General features: G+C 52.4%; 1 protein-coding gene across 1 annotated transcript in view; it reads left to right on the top strand.

Moving 5' to 3' along the window:
- STK10 (serine/threonine kinase 10) overlaps positions 1 to 18897 on the top strand; it is an 87819-nt gene that overhangs the window by 23503 nt on the left and 45419 nt on the right. The window contains exons 3-4 of the mRNA XM_081035503.1: positions 14201 to 14249; positions 16153 to 16302. Coding sequence (XP_080891629.1) covers positions 14201 to 14249; positions 16153 to 16302 — 199 coding nt within the window. The remainder of the gene's footprint in view (positions 1 to 14200; positions 14250 to 16152; positions 16303 to 18897) is intronic.

The raw sequence follows: 18897 nt of genomic DNA, 5'->3' as shown, positions 1-18897 counted from the left end.
CAGTGGTGGGTACAGGGTAGTGAATAACATTTATAGCACATAGAGATGGTACATAGGGAACAAGATAACGAGGGGTTCTGTGGTCTCCTGCTCTGGTGCCCTGGTTGTGCCTTCGAGCAGTCTAGAAAAGAAAATTACTCTGACATTTCGAAGGTATGTTATCCTAGGTGCATGAGAACAGTGGACGGCTCACTTAAGGTGAAGACTGACCTTTGCTAAGGAAACTAGGAGCCTGGGATGTGACTACGTGTTGTGACCTGCCCAGTTAGGAATTTATGATCAGACCATCCTGTGTGGTTACTTTTGGTCACTGAGCTCGTGAGGCCTGCCAAGTTGTCCCCTGAGCTTGTGGGGCCTAATCTGTTGCAGCCACCACCCACATCGTTCACGTATTGTAGACCCATTGCCTGGTGAACAGGCTCATTAGAGGCTGCCATCTGTCGATCCCTTCCCAAGCCTCTTCTCCGGCTCGTCTAAGCTGCTTGCAGGTGACATGTCTAGGTCTTTGCTCATCTAGTGCCTTCTTCCAGGCAGGCCCTTCGCATTGTGGTCTGCTGACTTCCTCCGCGAGACCTTTGAAATTCTTCCCTGGTACTTCCAGGGAAAAGTTACCTCCTTTTCCTCTTCTCTCTGCCGCATGTGTTTCTCTCATCCTACCTGTCTCATTTTAGTGCAGTTAATGAGTCTTGTAGACAGGACCTGCCTTCATCCTGCCCAGGGCTGGTCCAGAGCAGGGGTCGAAGGGAAGGTCCAGGTGGGTCCCCCAAGGCAGCTGAGGCTGTTTGGAGCCAGGCCTGGCCTGGGGGGATTGAAGTCAGTGGGGGACCTGCAGCCCACAGAGCGTGTCCTGAAACTGACATTGACTGGTCTTGTTTTTTGACCCAAGCGATTCCCCAGCCATTGATAGCTTGCGGGGAGAAGAGAAATTTTCCTGTTCTAAAGCTTTTGCTTTGTGCTGAACCTGGAGAAGTGAAGGTGGTTGTGGAGACCTGCTCTTGCAGACTGTGAGGATTTGGAAGTTCCTTGTGGTTGGGTCCTGACCCCTGGTCTTGCTCAGCCTCTTGGACAGGACAGCAAACCCTGATGTCTTGCGCTGTTGCCCAGTCACCCCAGGATTTCCGGTTCTTGTCTCTAGAAGCTTGGGTCATCTTGGGGACTTAGGGGCCTGCAGCCCTGTCAGACAGCTGCATTCTCTATTTATTCACATAAACAAGTCTCTGTTGAATTCCTTCCTTGTGCCAAGCCCTGGAGATACAGAAATGACGAGACAGGCCGGGTCCTGGCCTCACTGGGCTCCAAGTCTAGTGGTAGAAGTGGACAACATGGAAGCAAGTAAAGAAGTGAGAGGACTTCAGCAATCGGTAAACATGTAGGAAAAAAATAAATGGGGAAATGTGATGTAGGTTTTGGGGGTTGGGGTCAGAAACAGGTGCTTTAAATAGGATGGATAGAGAAGACCTTTCTCATAAGGTGACATTTTTGCCAAGGCCCATAAGACAAGATGGAGGGCAGATCTGCAAGAATTTAGGGGCAGCAAGTGCCAAGGAGAGAGAATAGGAAGTGCAAAGGCCCGGAGGCAGGACCAGACAGAAGCTGTTGTGGCTGGAGCAGGCAAAGCAAGAGAGACAGAGAAGGATAGGAAGGGAGACCAGGCTGTGTGTGGCTTTGAGCGCTTCCTGCTGAGAACCTACTGTGTGCGGGGCTCTGTTCTTGGGGCTGAGGATTCAGTGGGGAACAAGAGGTACAGTCCTCGTGGAGCTTATCGTCTGCTGGGGCCGACAGCCAATAAATACGTAAGCACGGAATTCAGGTTATGAAAAGGACCAAGGTTGATATAAAGTTGGAGGTGTGGCCAAGGGACAGGACAAGTTGCCTTCGATGTGTGACCTTTGAGAGGAGCCAGTTGTTAACCTAAAAGTAAAAAGCCAAAGTGAGAGACAACAAGACGCTATTTGAGATTAATGAATAGCTATTTGGGAAGCACTGATGCAGGCAGAAACCCAGTATTCCTATTACGGGGTGAAGGCAACGGGTTTTATGAGAAGGATAGGGAATAGGAGGAAAGAATTTCTCTAGGTGCTAAACAGGCACAGTTTTCTTTAGCTATACATGGTGCTCTCATTCTCGAGAATGTCTTCATAGTCAGGAAATGTGCTTTCTTACTAGCTTTACAAACAGTTGTGTGGAATACAGCATTGGTTTGGCCAGTCCAAAGGTGATTTTGCCCCGTTCAAACCTTCCAGGGGTTTGAGGAGTAAGGTGTACAAGGCCGTCCTAGCTCTATGTCCGCTCTTCGCCCAGCAGAGGGAGAATCAAGGCTACAGAAGTGCAAGGGCCCTGAGGGGAGAGCAAGCGTGCTGCGCTCAGAGACAGCAAAGGGCCAGGGTGCCTGCATTGGGGTGGGAGGAGCTGGGTCCGAGAGGTGGGATTGTGGTCTGGTTGTGGGTATTGTGAAACCTCGGGGGGTTCACAGGGCAGTGTCTGCCCTCTCCCTCAGCCGTTCATCCGGTTAGTCTCAGAGTCCCTTTGATTCTTCCCCACGTGTGTCTTGTGCATTTGTTCTCTTCTTCCCTGCTCTGCAGCGGAGGAACTGGCCCCAATCCTGTCTCCTGGTGCAAATACAGCTCTTAGCTAACCTCCGAGTCTCTATCTGTTATCTCGAAAATGCGGATGATGATACAACCTTTTCCTGTTGTAAGGACTCAGCGAGCCATACAGGCAGTGTCTGGCTAGGTCGGTGCTTAGTTAATGCCATTGCCCATCTCTCCCTCCTCCTCCAGCCCTTTCCATTCCCACTATGTTTCCTGCAGACCCGGCTCTTCTGGCTTCTCTGCCTTTCACCTGGTGAACATTTCCTGTGACCGTGTCATCCCCAAACCATCAGGGGGGATGATGACAGCAGCCCTGAGTGCGGGATGGCCTTTCATGTGCACACAGCAGGCCCGGCCACCCTGGCCTGCCCTGGAGAGCGGCACAGGGCAAGGTCAGAAGGCCCTCTGCCTCCTGGGTTTTTTCTGGCCAGACTTTTGCAGGGAGTTTATCTGCCCAGGAGTCTCTTTGCTGACTACCAAACAAAGCAGTGACTCCTTTGCTTGGCGTGGAACACCTCCAGTGGCGTGGTATATTTCTGGGGTCCCCCCGCCCCCCAGGTGCGAATATCCTGTTCTTGGTGCTCAATACCACAATATTTATTTATATGACACTCTTGGTAGGGCTGCCTCTCCCAGTCCTCTGCTATCTCTGTAATAGTTAACATATATATTTGAAGGTGACTCACTTTTTAGAAATTAAGTACATCTATTTAAAGGGAAACTTTCGTCTCACTACCTTAAATGGAAACACAGGAAAACTAGGAAAACTAGGACCCACTTGCCATAAATAGAAGTAAAAGAAAATAAACCAGTTCTGTCAAGTTCTAGCATAATCCTTTTTGCCTGCCGAAGCCTTCATCCTGGGCACCGTGCTCCCTGTTAGAAGGGAGGTTGTCACAAGGGAACCCTAGCACCCAGTGGCCTTGGTGGGTGAGAGACCTGAGGAGGGTCTGCTTTGCCCCTGGAGCTGTGCGATTCTCCACTCACCCCCATATCTCAGGGCCACCACTTGGGGAGGTGCCCTGGGTCGGGGGTGGGGACCTCCCTTGGCTGGAGTGTTTGGACCTGGCCATGCCCTGTGATGTCAGAGCTTGGGATGGTCCTCTTAGCGATGAGGTGGCCAGCCAGGCTCAGTGACTTGTTTAGGGTCCCTCGGGGACAGGGACTGGGCTTGGACCCTCCCCTATTGGTCAGGAGAGCAGTGGTCTTGTCCCCACAGCTCCCTTCTCAGCTCTGGGGTTTTCTAACATTTTCAGCTGTGGAATTTGTCTTCTGTTGAAATCTTCACAGAAGTCCTTGTGGGCCACATCGAGAGCCGCAGCTGTTCTAAGCTGGGGGTGCCAGGCCCCTCCCAGGCTCAGCCCACCCAACCCCAAGGTGGCCCCAGAGCTCTCTTAGGCCCTGTGGATTCTGTTTGGGCTTTACCAGGATTTGGGTCATTCTCTGTGAGGGGAGCTGTCCTGTACGTTATCGGAATTTTAGCAGCATCCCTGCCTGTACCCCCCAGATGCCAGTAGAGGCCCGCAGAAACCCCCTCAAAATGTCTCCAGATGTTGTCAAGTGTCCCCTGGGGGGCAAAATCTTCCCTGGTTGCGAGCCACAGGTCTCTACCACTCACGGCCTCTCGCTGTCAGGGTGGGAGTTGTGTCTCCTGTGGCAGGTAGGCTGTGAGCCATGGCCCCCATCTGTGGGGAACCTTAGAGCCAGTCGCAGACCGATGACCTTAGGCTAGGTAGGTCTGACATTTTGTTTGGCATGTGGGACGTTTTTAGAAATTTGTTGCTAGTGTTTTGTCAAAAGATGTCACATAAAATTCTGGCCTTCTGACTTTTTTTGAACAACCTGGCGATGGGCTTTCCAGGCTCCCTTTCTGCATGGCAGCAGTTGTCTCGGGCTGAGCGGGCATGTGACCTCCAGTTAGCTGCAGACCTCACCACTCCCTAAAGCACCCCCATACTGAGGCTGAGGGCTGTCTGCCATGGGCGTGTGCTGCTGCTTTTGTTCACGTAGAATGGAGAGGAAATATTTTCCATCCCAGGTCTCTGTCAAAGCTGAAGAAAGTCAAGTTAACCAAGAGGACTGTGTTCCCGGAAGTGTGTGAGGGGACATTGTTTTCATCTATGAGTTAGCTACCCAGAAGCGGTGGGCATATAATCCAGGCCTCCTGGTCTAGGGAGTCCAGAAATAGGCTTGCGAGGGCTCTGTGAACTTCCTGTGCATGTATACCAGGCCGTGCGCGCTTGTGTGTGTGTGTGTCCCTGAACAAGTGACCGCGGGCCTCTCAGGGTGTGTCTTCTGGTCTGAAAATGAACATTCTGCAAAGCGGAAGTGCAGGTCTCAGGGTTACAGCAGGCTGTGGGTGGGAGGGGCCTGCTGTAAACACATGACCACGTGGCCCACGTGACCACACATCCCCGGCCAGAGTTTCTGTGGCTTGTTGCCTTGGGCTCGGAGGCCAGCTGTTGGTCACTGACATATTGCATCTCTGACCATAAAGAAGTCGGAACTGGAAAGAGACTGTGACGTTAGAAAGTAGCAGCACTGGGTGCATCTTGGAAGTCGCTCAGGGTGGCAGCAGGAGCACGGGCTGCAGTCAGGACTCCCGAGATCTTCCTGGGTCCGGGACTCACCGTGTGACCCTAGCCAGCCTCTGCCTCAGGCGCAGTGGACCCTGGTGGTGCAGCTGGTGTCCCCCTGCTGGGTGCAGGTGGAGTCGCATAGATGTGGACGCACTGGCCCAGTAACCTGGGGTTTGCCTCGAATCCTGCTGTTGGAGTGGCCAGGCTGGGGTCTCTGTGTCACATTCACAGGAGGTGGTTCTGGCCCGGCCATGTTCCCAGGCATGTCCACGTGGGCTTCGTGCACCATCTGACCCTGTCCATCACTGTCATCTCCTCCAGGGCTCCCCATATGCCCCTCACATTCCTGCTCACGCCTCCCCTTCCCCACACGTCCCACTCGCTCACCACCTAGGAGCAGGTCCTACCGTTACCCCCACTCTACAGGTGAGCAAACTGAGGCTCAGAGCTCTGAACTTGTCCCAGACTCATTCTGTGAGTTGCAAGAATTGGAACCCAGGTGTGTCTGACTCCCGTGTTGAAAGCCTGTGTTTACCTTGGTTTACTCAGGTGTGTTGGTTCCTTGGAAGTCTGTCCCTCAGGTAATGAGTTGAGGAAGGCTGGGCTGCCCGTAGCGATGTATGCCATGAACATCCACCCTGCTCCATCTTCCTGGCTCTGCCTGCTGTGCCCGTCTCTCCACGTCGCCACCTCCTCCCCTTGTCAGATCCTAGTTGTCCCTCGAGGACCTTCTCAGATGCCACAAACCTTTAACAATTTTAGTTGAAAATGCTGTCTCCTTTCAGACGGGCTTCCAGTGGTGTGTGTGTTTCCTGTGACCCTGCTTACTCCTGGGCTTACAGATGTGAGTCTGTCTCCTGACCCTTCCCCTGGGGTCATGTCCGTCAGGCCCGCGGCATGGGGCCAGCTCATTCTTCCAGCACAGCTGGCCTTAGGGAATGCTCTCCGGACAGACGTGCTCAAGTGAATCAAAAATGTGCACACACGGAGCTGCCTGGGTCCGCCCCCCAGGGGCCGAAAGTCCAGTTTGCCTCTGCCCGGGGTCTGGTCCCAACCCTGCTCTTGGCATCTCCTGGAAGGTGGTGTCATGAGGTCGGAGTGGTGGTGATTACCAGAATGATGACAGTGACTCTCATTTGTCACACTCTGGCTCGGTGCCAGGCACTTTGCTTGTTGTTTTCACAACGCTCTCATTTAACCCTGAAAACCCCACCAGGTTAGGAATGTGTTGTCCCCATTTTATAGTGGAGGAAATGGAGGCTTACAGAGGTTAAGCATATTGCCCAAAGTCATCCAGGGGCAGCATTTGGACTCAAGGTCAGGGGATGTTGACCCTGAAGCCAGTGCTTCTCACCTCTAGGCTAGACAGTACCAGAAGGAGTTAGGCACCCCTGAATTTGAATCACCTCCGTGCCATGCAGACATGCCCCGGGTCTTGAGCCAGCACACTGAGTAATTCCCACCCAGAGATTGTGGCAAAGGGCCAAACAGGCTCAGCGGCTCCCCAGCCATCCCTTTGCCATGGCAAACTGCCTCCCCACCCAGGAGCCCCAAGGTCATCCAGGTGCCCTTCCTTTTATACGGGCGCTCTGTTCACACAGGCTCAGGGGCCCCTGAATTCCTTCCCCAGGCTTCTTGTGCATGGGGTGGGTGGGCGGGGGTGGAGGAACAAGGCCGGCGTTCCTGGGAGGCCTGTGGTGTGGGCCGCGCCACTCAAAGGCCACATTGTGTGGCCTGGAGCTCAGAGGTGCGGAGGTTCTGGGACTCCACCTCCAGCTGAGACGCTGTAGACAACTGTGTGTTGACTCTTGTGCTTTTTGGTGGCTGCCTTGGGACTCCTTTCTACAGGCTTCTATTGAGTAGCCAGAAGCCTGTGTCTTCTGTGGAGAGGGGTGTCTCCATGCCCAGGGGACAGTGCCTCTCGGTGAAGAAGGCCTGGGGGGTCTGATTGTAGCACCTGTCATGCTTCCCCAGGAAGAAACAAGCCCAGCGGGGGAAAGGAGCTTGCCTGTGGCTGCACACTTCAGTGTCTGTGTCTTAGAGTTAGGCCGACCTGGGTTTATACCTGGTTCTGTCACTTAGGAGCTGAGTGGCTTTGGGGAAACCATTTCCCCACCAAACCTTGATTTTCCCCTCTGTAGAATAGGGATAAATATAACTGCTGAAAGAGTACATAAAAGAATGCTTATAGAACATGCACAGTGCTGGTATGCATTAGTGCTCAGTGATGGCAGCCGGCATCTCGACTCTTCGGTGGCAGAAGAGGGAGGGACTGGCTTGCTTTGTCTGGCTTGCTTTGCAGAATCTGACTGTTATCTATATTAGTCACCCTTTGGCTGGTTTGCCCTGATTTCTGTGCATATGTTTCATTCATATTCACTCATCAAACACTCACTGATCGTGTACCAGGGTCCAGGCTCTGCTAGTGGATGATATGAATGGACTTTTATAAATTGCCTACTCAATGATAAAGTGACTTCAGTCACCTTGAACCCTAAAATGTCAGTGTTCCAAATGACTTTACAGCTGTTGAAAGCTTCATTTTCCAGATGGGGAAACTGAGGCTCAAAGCAGGAAAGGGGTTACAACAGAAGGACCATGGCAGATCTGGGGCTGTGCCCAAACCTCCCAGCCGTGACTTACTTAATTTTACTTCCAGGAGTGTTGCCAGTATTTGTTTATTGAGTACCTTTGTGTACCCAGCACCCCTGTTGGCTTCAGGAAAGGTTGTGGAGGTGAGGGGACCCAAGCCCGGAGCACTGTGTGGTCACCAGGACATTGATGCCTCACCTCTGGCTTTCAACGTGCCTCAGTTGTCTCTGGGGACTGGCGGGCTGTGACATTGCTGACCCGATTCTGCCGCTTGGCTCTGCGGCTTGTGGACTGTAAAAGTTAATGTCTAAACCGTGTGGGTGGTCCAAGCCTGTTCTTATCTGGGCTGGGACATCCTGACTCTCTTATCTCCTGGTGAGCAAGCACACTTGGTATGTGTACGCTGATCGGTGGGGCCCAGTGAGGGCTGAAGCAAGGAGGCAGAGGGGCCCTTTCTCCCACCCACCCAGGGGCTGTGTGTGACTCAAGCTTTTTGTGGCTCCCTCCTTGAGGCATGTGTCAGGGAGGATGGGGTCACTGGGTCTCTTCCGTCGGGGAAGTGAATGGACCCCAGACTTGGCACCCAAATAGGTCCCAGTTCAGCCCCCAACTCTGCCACTTACTATTTGTGTGACCTTAATAATCTCCCTGGGCCTCAGTTTCCACATCTGTAAAATGGGAAGAGAGTATCATCAAATGCTGACAGTAACTGCTGACACTTATTGAGCATTTACTGACTGTGTGTCTGGAATATTCCAAGTGCCTGGCATACATTATCTTGTATAATCCTCACAATAAACCCCATGAGGAATAGGCATGTTTTATGATACCTGTGTTAAATAGCGAGTGTGAGATAATCCATGCAAAGCATTGGTATGGGTCCTGGCACAGAGTGAGCCCTCAATGCCTGTTAAACGTCGGGGGTGGGGAAACTGTGGCTGGCCTGGGTGAGCTGACCTGACGACCACTTACCTTGTGAGGAGCTCACGGACATGGAGTGAAGACCATGTGGGAGTTTTCTTTGTGTGTGTCATTGAGAAGTGTGGGCATCAGCTTGTCCCGGCACCTTGGTGTCAGTTTAGTCCTGAGGGGTTGACCTGGTAGAAAAGAGAGATTCTAAATTCTGGCTCTCTCCGTCCTGAGTGTTGAACTGAGCCCTCATTTGCACAGAAGGTTTATAGTAACTGGTTCCAGGGTGACTGAGAGGACACTGGGCCCAGGATTGAGCTGTGTGTGTATGGTGCTGTACACCAGTGTCTAAAATAGTGCGGGTTTAGGGTAGGGGCCTCCTAAATCCACAAATGAATGAGTGAGTGAATGAATGACTGAATGAATGATCGGGGAGGTGAGGTGGTTTGCCAGGATCACGTAGCAAGGCCCTGACCCTTAATGCTGCACCATGACAGCTGCTGAATCTAAACTGATGAGGGAGGGAGGTAAACACAGGTTTCCAGTTTCCTTTGGCCTCCAGCCAGAGGGGAAAGCCAGCGACTACAGGCTGCTGTACAGCGCCCCGCCGGCATTGGGCACTGTCTGAGCGTGTCTGTGGGCCTAGGTCTCCAGGGAAACAGAGCTCATGAGAGCTGAGGAGGGAGACCAGTCGTGCAGAGGGTGCTCGTCTGTCAAGAGGGCCAGAGAAAAAGCAAGAACCTCCCTTGCCAGAATGTGTGCCCTTATTCAAGCTCAGGCCCACCTGCCTTCTTATTTTTATAAAGCACTCATCGAAATACTGCATCTGTTTCAATCTGACCGTCTTTCATAAGGCAAGTCCCTAAATCCTTGTTGCCAATACCCAGGGCTTCTCAGATCGTCACTTGGTAAAGGCTTATCGGGATGATCTGGCATCCTACCCGCGCTCCTAGCTCTTTGGTCAGAGGCAAGAAGTACGAGGAATACTGATGATGAATTTTCGGTTAATACGGAGCCAACACGACCTGATAATTCTGCCGCCAAGACTTCTACCACTGTCTCACGTTACGTTTTGTTGCGGGAGGAGAGACGTGGCCCCGAGGTCCAGGCCTCTTGCTCCTTCACGAATTCCTGTAGAGCAGTGGTTCTCAGCGCATGGCCCAGGGAGCAGCAGCCGCGGCCCCACAGCATTTGTCAGAAACGAATATCTTTGCACTCTACCCTACACCTACTGAGCCAGAAACTGGGGTGGGGCCCCCATCTGTGTCTTATTTTAGTAGACTCTCCCGGAGATTCTGATGCACGCTCAAGTTTGAGAACGTCTGATGTAGTGTTTTTAACTGGTCCCACCTAGAGATTTCTAGGAAAATATTTGCCCATCAGAATGGTGTCCTCGCCCTCTCCTCTCCCGTTGCCCTAATTCAGCCTTACTGTCTCTTGCCAAATGTGAGATCAGATACTTTCGGTAACAGAAAATCTCAACTCTACCCTAAACAACAGAAGACATTAGTGGGCTTGCATGTTCTATGTGGAAAGTTCCGAGGGAGGTGGGGTGTGCGGGGGCATTCGAGCAGGGCTCCATCATGCTGTGATTTTTCTCTGGCCTCCTCTTTGTATCAGTTTTGCCTTTACCCAGGCTCCCCTCATGGTGGCAAGGTGGCTGCCTGCTACCATCAGGGCTGTGTGCTTCCTTACGGGTTCTAGAGGGAGACATCATGGCATCCTACAACATCAAGCAGAGCTAAACAGCTTTGCTCTGATTAGACCAGTCCTGAACCAGACATCAGGGCATGTGGCAGAGAATTTCTCTGATAGCTTTAGGCCCCCACTTCCCGCCAGGAATGAGCCATCTTTCCTGCCTGTTTCATGAAGGGAAAGGAAGAAATGCTGTATATGCCTGAAGAAGGCGGCAGCCGTGACGCTCAGGGCACCAGGATGAAAGGGCGTTTTTGCTGTTTGCCCCAAATCCACACTTCCCCCAGCTTTCCCAGTCTCCAGAGACAACATATCCAGGAGGATCTCCCCGAGGCAGAAATCTGTCTACAACACCCCTTGTTAAAACCCTTTGGTGCCTGTCCCCAGACACACACACAGAGCCCTCAGGATAAAGTTCATACTTCGAGATGTTCATGTTCTAGGTAACCTTTGTGGCCTGCTCTCTTCCCATTCTTTGAACCCCATGGAACACTCCATACTTCCCCCTTTCACACTCTTCCATGCAGCCCTGCCTCTGCACTTGCTGTATTCCACCTAGATTGTCTTTGTCTTTCTTCATTTGGTAAATTTGCCCTTCACAAACCCAGCCCAGATGTCTCCTTCTCTGGGAACCCTTCCAGGGTAGCTCCTGGCCTGGTTAACCAATGTGGCCCCGGGTTTCTGGGTGACTCAGTCACGATGTGCCTGTACCTCTCATCTCTGTATCTGCCTCTGCCCATGGTCTTGGGGTAGGGACCTGTCTGATTCGTACGGGGTCCCCAGTCCCCAGGTTTGTCACACACTGGGAGTCCAGATAGTGTTTGTTGACTGAATACTACTTTTATGGCCCCCTAGCACTCAACCTAGCAATATGGGTCCCTAGTAGACCCTCAGTTGGTCGCTGTCAATGGATTAAACTGATCACAAACCTCACTTCTCCAGGTTCTGAGAAAACCCTGAGCTACAAGCTGCTTGCCACCCTCTTGAGGGAATGGGAAGGACGAGCCTCTAATGGGTTCAGGAGTTGGTCCTTGGTACTGGGGGAAGTTGGGTTTGGGGCTTGATGAGGACTCAGAGGCCTCGAGCTTGGTACTCACGAACCCTCCATCCTCAGCAGCATGTTTTCGTCCCAGGATGCTGTGGGCACAGGCCTGCTGGGGCTTTCCTGGTGGACGGGTGCAGACACCCCATCCCCCTCAGAAGAACATCCCCCTCAGAAGAACAGGTGCATCTGTAGCCAGGGGTTATTTTTGGCCAGTTCCTTCCTTTAAAAAAGTTTTAATAAAATATTTTTAAAAATATTTCTGATATGAAATTTTATAACACATATTCGTTGACTAAAATGTGGAAAATACATACAAGTATAGACTATCTGTAACCCTTCCTTGGATGTTGATGTATGTGTTTTCATTTTTTTTTTCCCCATTGAATTGTTTTTTAAGATTCTTTTTTTTTCAATTTGGGGAAGGGGAACAGGACTTTATTGGGGGACAGTGTGTACTTCTGGGAGTTTTCCAAGTTAAGTGTTATCCTTTCAGTCTTAGTTGTGGAAGGTGCAGCTCAGCTCCAGGCCCAGTTGCCATTGTTAGTTGCAGGGGGCGCAGCCCACCAGCCCTTGTGGGAGTTGAACCGGCAACCTTGTGGTTGAGAGCCCACTGGCCCATGTAGGAATTGAATCAGCAGCCTTCGGAGTTAGGAGCACGGAGCTCCAACCACCTGAGCCACCGGGCCGGCCCCCATTCTCTTTTCTAAGCATGCGTATTTAGTAACGTCCTAAGGCATTGAGGTGATTATTATTTATTTAATTTTATTTTATTATTTTATTTATTGAGATGATTATTTTGTTAATGAATTGCCCTGCGTTCCTGTAAACATCCCCTGTAAATGTCCCCTGTAGCCCTACTGCTGATAAGCTGAAAGGTAAGTTTTAGACCCATGTAATGGGGCCCAGTAAGAACCATGTTATGAAAGAGACTTGTTTTTTTTTTGTGCATCACACATTTTCAAAACCAAAAGGATGAAAAAAACCCACTTTCAAAAAAAGAGAAAACCAAATATTTTGCCACATGCTCAGGTTCATGCCAAGGACTATTGTGTCAAAAAGAGATTCAAACTTCTGAGGTACGGGTGACAGGCAGCGATTTCCTGAAAGCACTTGATCGAGGTTCATATACAAATTGTGAAATGTTGTGGGTTTAATCCTGGCATAGAACCAAAACTTGGCACATTTATTCATGGGAATCAAACCAAAGCTAAACTGGGAGCTTCCCAGCAGCCATGGCAAAATAAATAAAAGGGAAGCGCTAGGGTCATGGAGCTGGTGAATTGCAGAAGAGGAAGCAGACCAGATTAGCGGAATGCTCAAGCTTTCTTAGTGCTGAGTTCTGGAGAGCAGGAGTCATGAAGACCTTGGGTCAGGGTGTTGTGCAAGGGACGGTTCCACCGAACGGTGCAGGAACCACTGGGTGTGGCCACTTCTCCTATTGACTCTTGATAATAGCTGCGGGTATGATAAACTGTACTTCTGGGAAGGCATATTTTTGTAAGAAGCCTAAGGAACGTGGTCTGAGTAGGATGCTTTCCGGTGATTTCGTTTGCTAGAGCTTTAGCAAGTGCATATTAACTGGTGCGGCTCTCACTTCACTGTCTGGAGGATGGTGGAGGTAGAGGTGATGAGTGCCATTTTACAGATGGGGAAATTGAGGCTTGGGGAGATTGAATGGCTTACCCAAGGTAACATAGCACTACCAGGACTCACACTCAAGTCTACCACCTTTGCCTTTTCGTCATCACCCTGTTAGTGCCTTTCTGATCGCCCCACGGGCAGTGTGTCTGCCTCTTGGCTGGACGGACTTCACAACCAGCAGGGGCCAGGAACCGGAAGCTAAAGAGTGGCTTAAAGTTTATGTCACTTTCCACCTTTCCCACGCACCTGAATCAATACTTAAGGAAAAAGAAAAAGCACCTTTGTACATACAGCCCAGAATGGGCGAGAGTGAAGGTGGGAGTGAACCAGAGGGGGACGGCCTGTGTCAGTACCTACCGCACTTTTTACTCTTTTTCCATCCCCTGCACTGGGCTGAGAGCCCTTGAGGGCCTGGGTCTGGTGGTTCTCCCAGAGCCTGCTACCCGTGGGGGGTGTGGTAGGTGTATGTTGAATGAATGAGTGAATAAGTGAATGAATGAATGCCTGAATAACGTGGGGATTAGGAAACCTGCTTTCTAGTCTGGGACCTGCCACTACACAATCTGTGTGTCTTTGGTCAGTCACATCCCCTTTCTGGGCTTTGGCTTCGCCACCTGAGCTGGTATTCAAAGCCCTGATGTCCTGATGTCCCGAGGCAGCCAGGGCCCCGGGCTCTGAATGATGGAGGCAAGAGACAGGTGTTGAGATTCCGGGAGGACTTGGCCGGCTTGTGTGTGGCTGGAAGGTGTCCTCTGGGACTCCTGCTGTGGAGTGCAGGAAGTGGGGCAGCTGGCAGGTGGGGACGAGCGAGCAGGACAGGTGGGAGGGGAACGGGAGGGTGTAGGCTTGGCTGAAAAGGCTGTTCACTGAACCTGCAGGTTTCCACGGCAACTTCGTTTTTCTTTTTCTGAAAAGTGAAGTGCCCCAGCAACTCCCTTGGGTGTTAGAGCCTCCTGTGAGGGTTGGGGCCAGATTTGTGGGGGTGTGCAGACTGGACAGGTGCTGGGGCAGTAGGAGGAGGGGAGGCTGGAGAGTGAGGGCACTGGGCACGGGCCGGTCCTGCCTGGGCTGGGACTGGGCCCCTCGGGGCCACCATCTCGTGGGCTGTGCGCCCCTGCTCATCATTACTTCGCCTGGTTTGTCTGCAGATCATGATCGAGTTCTGTCCTGGAGGGGCTGTGGACGCCATCATGCTGGGTGAGTGTCCCTTGACCCAGGGCAATGGTGCCCGGTCGGCGCCATCTGGGATGGGCGTCCTTCACTCCCCAGCCCCACGGATCGCCCTGACCTACCTGAGCACCTCCCCGCTCTGTCCCCTTTGGGAGCAGGGGTTGGCTTCCTGGGGAGAACACAGGACACTCGTTGGGAAACAAGGAACACTCCCTGTTAGAAAAGCCCTGTGCCCTAGAGCTGGCCACTCGTCCCCTTGAGCCCCCTTGGCCATAAGACAGATGCGATGCCCCCTTTGCCTGACCCCACAGCACTCTTAGCTGAAAAGGAGACACCTGAGGGAGGTTCTTGGAAAAGCGGGATTCCCGCTCATTTCCTAAGAGCTCAGTGGGGATGTTGTCAGGTGTGGATGTGCCAGGCAGGCTTGAGCAGTAACAAGAAAACGTGTCAGTCACCACCCCTGCTTTGCGAGTCGTCACTGTATGCCTGAGATTGTGGTGGCTGCTTTCACGTGTATCCTCACGTGTCAAATCCGAAGGAGTACCTGTCTTATTCTCGACCTGCTGATATTCAGAGTCACACAACACAGCCGAGATGTGAACTCAGGTCTGGGTGACTCGGCTCCTAATTGCTGCCCTCCCTGCGTCCTCCCCTGCTCTTGCCAGCCTGGTGGGCAGTGAGTGAGGGGAGCCGGTGGGTCTGGGGCTCCAGAATGTTGAGTCACATGTCCAGGACTCTGGGGTGGCTCAGGAGAGGGGAGGTGCCCTCAGCATCGTGTAGCACCATCCAGCCACTTTTTTATCATGAAGAAACTGTCTTCCTCACGTTTATCTCAGGAATGCCTCAAATTTGTGGCAGCCTTTCTCCATTCTGACCTATAGAAATGCTGGCCTTCCTTGCAGAGCTCTTTGCCACTCCCAGAGTTCCCAGGTGGATAAATGACAGTATGGAACAGGATACAGGCACTTGTGATATGGCCCTTGGGTGTGCCTTCTCTCAGCAGAGACTGCCTTGGAAGATTTTCGTTATTCAGGGTAGAAGCTAAGAAAATAAAAATGGTGGTCTTGTATGAGTTTGGACTCTCTGGGTTATAAATAATCAAAGACGATTCAAACGAGGGTAGGGAAAAAAAAAGGTAGGGGACGTGGGAGGGGGAATTTATTTGCACAAATAACTGAAAAGTTCAAGGGTCCAGCTTCAGGCACAACTTGATCTAGGAGTTTTTTAAAAAAAAGTCCCAAGAACGTGGTTTCACCTTCCACATTTCCAGTGCCACCACTGTCAGCCAGTTGACATTTCTTCAACACCAGCTCACGTCAGGCTCCAGGCCTTTGCTTCTGCTGGTTCCTTGACCTGGAATGCCCTGGCCCTACCTTTTCTCCTCTCAATCACCTCTTCTTCCTTCAAGACACAGTCCAATGTCCTCTCCTCCGGGGAGCCTCCCAGTTCCTCAGGCAGACAGCTTGCTGCCCATCCTGCCCTTCCTTCCACACACTCGTACCCCCTTCTGTTCCAAGCATTGCTCACTGTTTCCGTGTCCCTCTCTGTGTCGCTGTACTGAACACAGAGGAAGCATCATTCAGTCTTGCTTACAGAACGATCTCTCCATCTCAGAAGGACTGTGTTTACAAACCTGAGGTCTGAAGCCAGACTGGCTGGTTTGAATCTCATCTGTACTTCCTACCTGGGTGACCCTGAGTAAGTGACCTGGCTCTCTGAGCCTCAGTGTCCTCATCTGTAAAGTGGGATGATAATTGTGCCCGCTCCGTAGGGTTACTGTGAGGACGAAATAGGTAACAAGTGAGGTACTTACAAAGTGAACGTGGTACATAGTAAGTGCTCGCTCATGTTGGTGGCTTTTGTGTGTGGGCCTGACCTGGAGCTGCCGGCTGCGAGCGCTTGCTGAATTACAAGTTCTCTTGCTTTCCAGAGCTGGACAGAGGCCTCACCGAGCCCCAGATTCAGGTCGTTTGCCGGCAGATGCTGGAAGCACTTCACTTCCTGCACGGCAAGAGGATCATCCACCGGGATCTGAAGGCTGGCAACGTGCTGATGACCCTCGAAGGAGACATCCGGCTGGGTAAGGGCGCCTGCGGGTGACGGAGGGAAGGCAGAGCGCCACGCTGCCTGCCTGGAGATGTCCTCCTGGCCTCCACGGGCAGTGGGGGCCAAGCGGGGGTGCCTTACTGTGGCCGCCCAGGATGTGACAGCCCTCCTTCCCCCGTCCTGGACCGCAGGCCACATACAGGGCCCATTGGCTCAGTCTGTCTCAACTGATGGTGATTTCGTCCCGCAGGGACATTTGGCAGTGTCATTGGTTGTCACAGTTAGAGGCAGGGAGAGACTTCTGGCATCTGTGTGTAGAGGTGAGGGAGGCTCAACATCCCAGAGCACGCAAGATGGTCCCTCGATACAAAAGTGACCCTGCCCATGAGGCCCACAGTTGGGGGTGGGGTGCTGGCCCAGCTCTTTGCTCATGTGCTCTGGGGAATTCAAGGGAAACCCTCGGCTCAGACATCAAGAACTGATCTCTTGTAGGAGGCAAAAACCTGGGTCGGGACCATGTGAGGACCTGGGCAGAGCAGGGAGCCCTGGGTTGGGGAACAGAGATGGAGCGCTGGGGTGTCCTAGCAGCCTTGGGCTGAGACGTGCCCAGTGGGGTTCTCATTCCCCATGCTATGTCCCCCCTGTATCCCCTAAATCTAGAGGGTGCTCATGTGCCAGGCAGACTCCAGAATCCCATGCCAAATGTAGCAGAGGGTGGGATAGAAGTAGTCGGGTGCATCAGGTTTCCAAATGAGAGTTGGCATATGCAGTTGAGAAAACCAGGAAGCCAGTTAAGATGGAAAAAAACATTCAGGGAGAGTTGAATGTGCCAGTCTTTACCCATTTCCTGCTGGGGCTCCAAGGTCCCTGCTGAGGCCTGTTCTGTTTTGGGAAATCCTCCTTCCCAGCTGGAATCTACAGCCTGGCAAAGCGGTAGAGGAGGCCTGGGAGATGGGCTGGTGGTCTGCGTGCTTCTTCCTGGCTTCCTGGGACCGTCTGGGCCCTTGGAGCACCCCCTCCCCATGTCCTTATGTGACTAAGGGAGGCAGAAAAGAATTGATTGCTCAGGAGTTCTTTCTCCCAAGCAAAGGCGTTACCTTCTTGGAGACTATGTGGGGTACAAACCGATAGGAAGCAGCAGGGTGAGCTGAGCAGAAAGCCAGGGGCTCTAGACACAGATGAGCCAGTTCAGATCCTGGCTCTGCCACTTCTGAGCTGGAGAAACATACATAACCGTCCATACCTCCGTCCGTTGGGTCTAACAGAAGACCAGTCTCAGGGCTGCTGGGACCATTGGGGTGAAGTAGATGCAGTACTGTCCACTGGGCGCAGGGTCACGTCCCTCTCTGCTCCTAGGTGTTTTGCTTCTTCCTCGTGTTGAATATTTCCTTCTGTCCAGGATTTCCAGCTTCCTTTGAGATCATTTGATAGGTGCCAAGTAAAGCACAGGTTTCAGCTCTGGGTGGGTGTGAAGCAGTTCTCCGTGTCCCCTGGGTACCCATTTGTACAGAGGGAGCAGGGAACCGTGTCTGCCGCCCGAGGCAGTTAGGGTATTGAGTGGCGTGTGGACTTTGAAGTCCAGTCTGTAACTTTGTCCTGGGTCTGCCACTGGCATTGGGTGACCTGGGGCAAGTCACCGAATCCTTCTGAGCGCCCGTGTCTCAAACACTGGGTGCGGGAATAGTTGCTTCCTCATAGAAGTGGGGTGATGATTTAGTGCAGGCAAAGCGTCTCTGGGGCCAGCACGTCGCAGAGGCCTAGTACATGGGAGGTGTCTTTCCTGAGCGGAGGAATGTCCGAGGGCAGCTGCTGCCGGAAGGGGTGTACCCCACACTCTAAAGAGCCTTTGCTCGTCTGCCCAGAGGTGCTTGTCTGGAGATGGGAGGTGGATTTCACACCTGCTGGGGTCCTTCCAGTTCTAAGCTGAGGTCTGAGCTGGTCTCAAGATCAAAGACCCCAGCACAGGCCTGGCGGTAGTAGGTGCTCAATACATGATAGCTTCTAGCGTTGCCAGCACTTCCTCGGGTTCTGATTCTGCAGGACCCCTCATTCCCAAAGGCCCCCCGACGTACAGCAGGCCTGGCACGTGGGCCTGGCAGGAACACACCCTGGCCTCTCACCCCACCTTGACCCAACCCGGAATCCCTGTGTGCTGTCGTCGGCAGGCTGGGGTCCTGGTTCTTTCCTTGTGCCCACCATGCACTGAGCCAGTGTTTGATAATGTAGTATCTCATTTAATCCTCCAAGACCACTGGTGACATTTTCCAGAGGAGGGGTGTGGCAAGCTGAGAGGTTCATTTGCCCAAGGTACACAGCTAGTAAGAACAACGGGGGTTCGGACTAACGTATCTGGCTTCAGAGCCCACGTGCTTAACCAATACCCTCCTTTTTAGACGTTTTTGGTGGCAAGTGATAAAAACCATCTCCTGTGACAAAAGCAGACAGGAGAATGTGTGTACAGGGTGTATGGAACCGAGTTGGGGAGGAGGTATGGCTCGTTGCGCATCGAGGTGAGTTGGACCCTGGAACACAAATGCCGCCGAGACTCTTTTGTCTCTGCCTTTTTGTGTGTGTTGGTTAGACTCTCAGACCTACCCCCTCCACGAAGCTGCTGGCAAGGTCTGGTTTT

This window comes from Rhinolophus hipposideros (genome assembly GCF_964194185.1).
Source record: "Rhinolophus hipposideros genome assembly, chromosome: 23".
Lineage (NCBI taxonomy): Eukaryota > Metazoa > Chordata > Mammalia > Chiroptera > Rhinolophidae > Rhinolophus > Rhinolophus hipposideros.
This window is presented reverse-complemented; position numbering and strand designations above follow the sequence as displayed.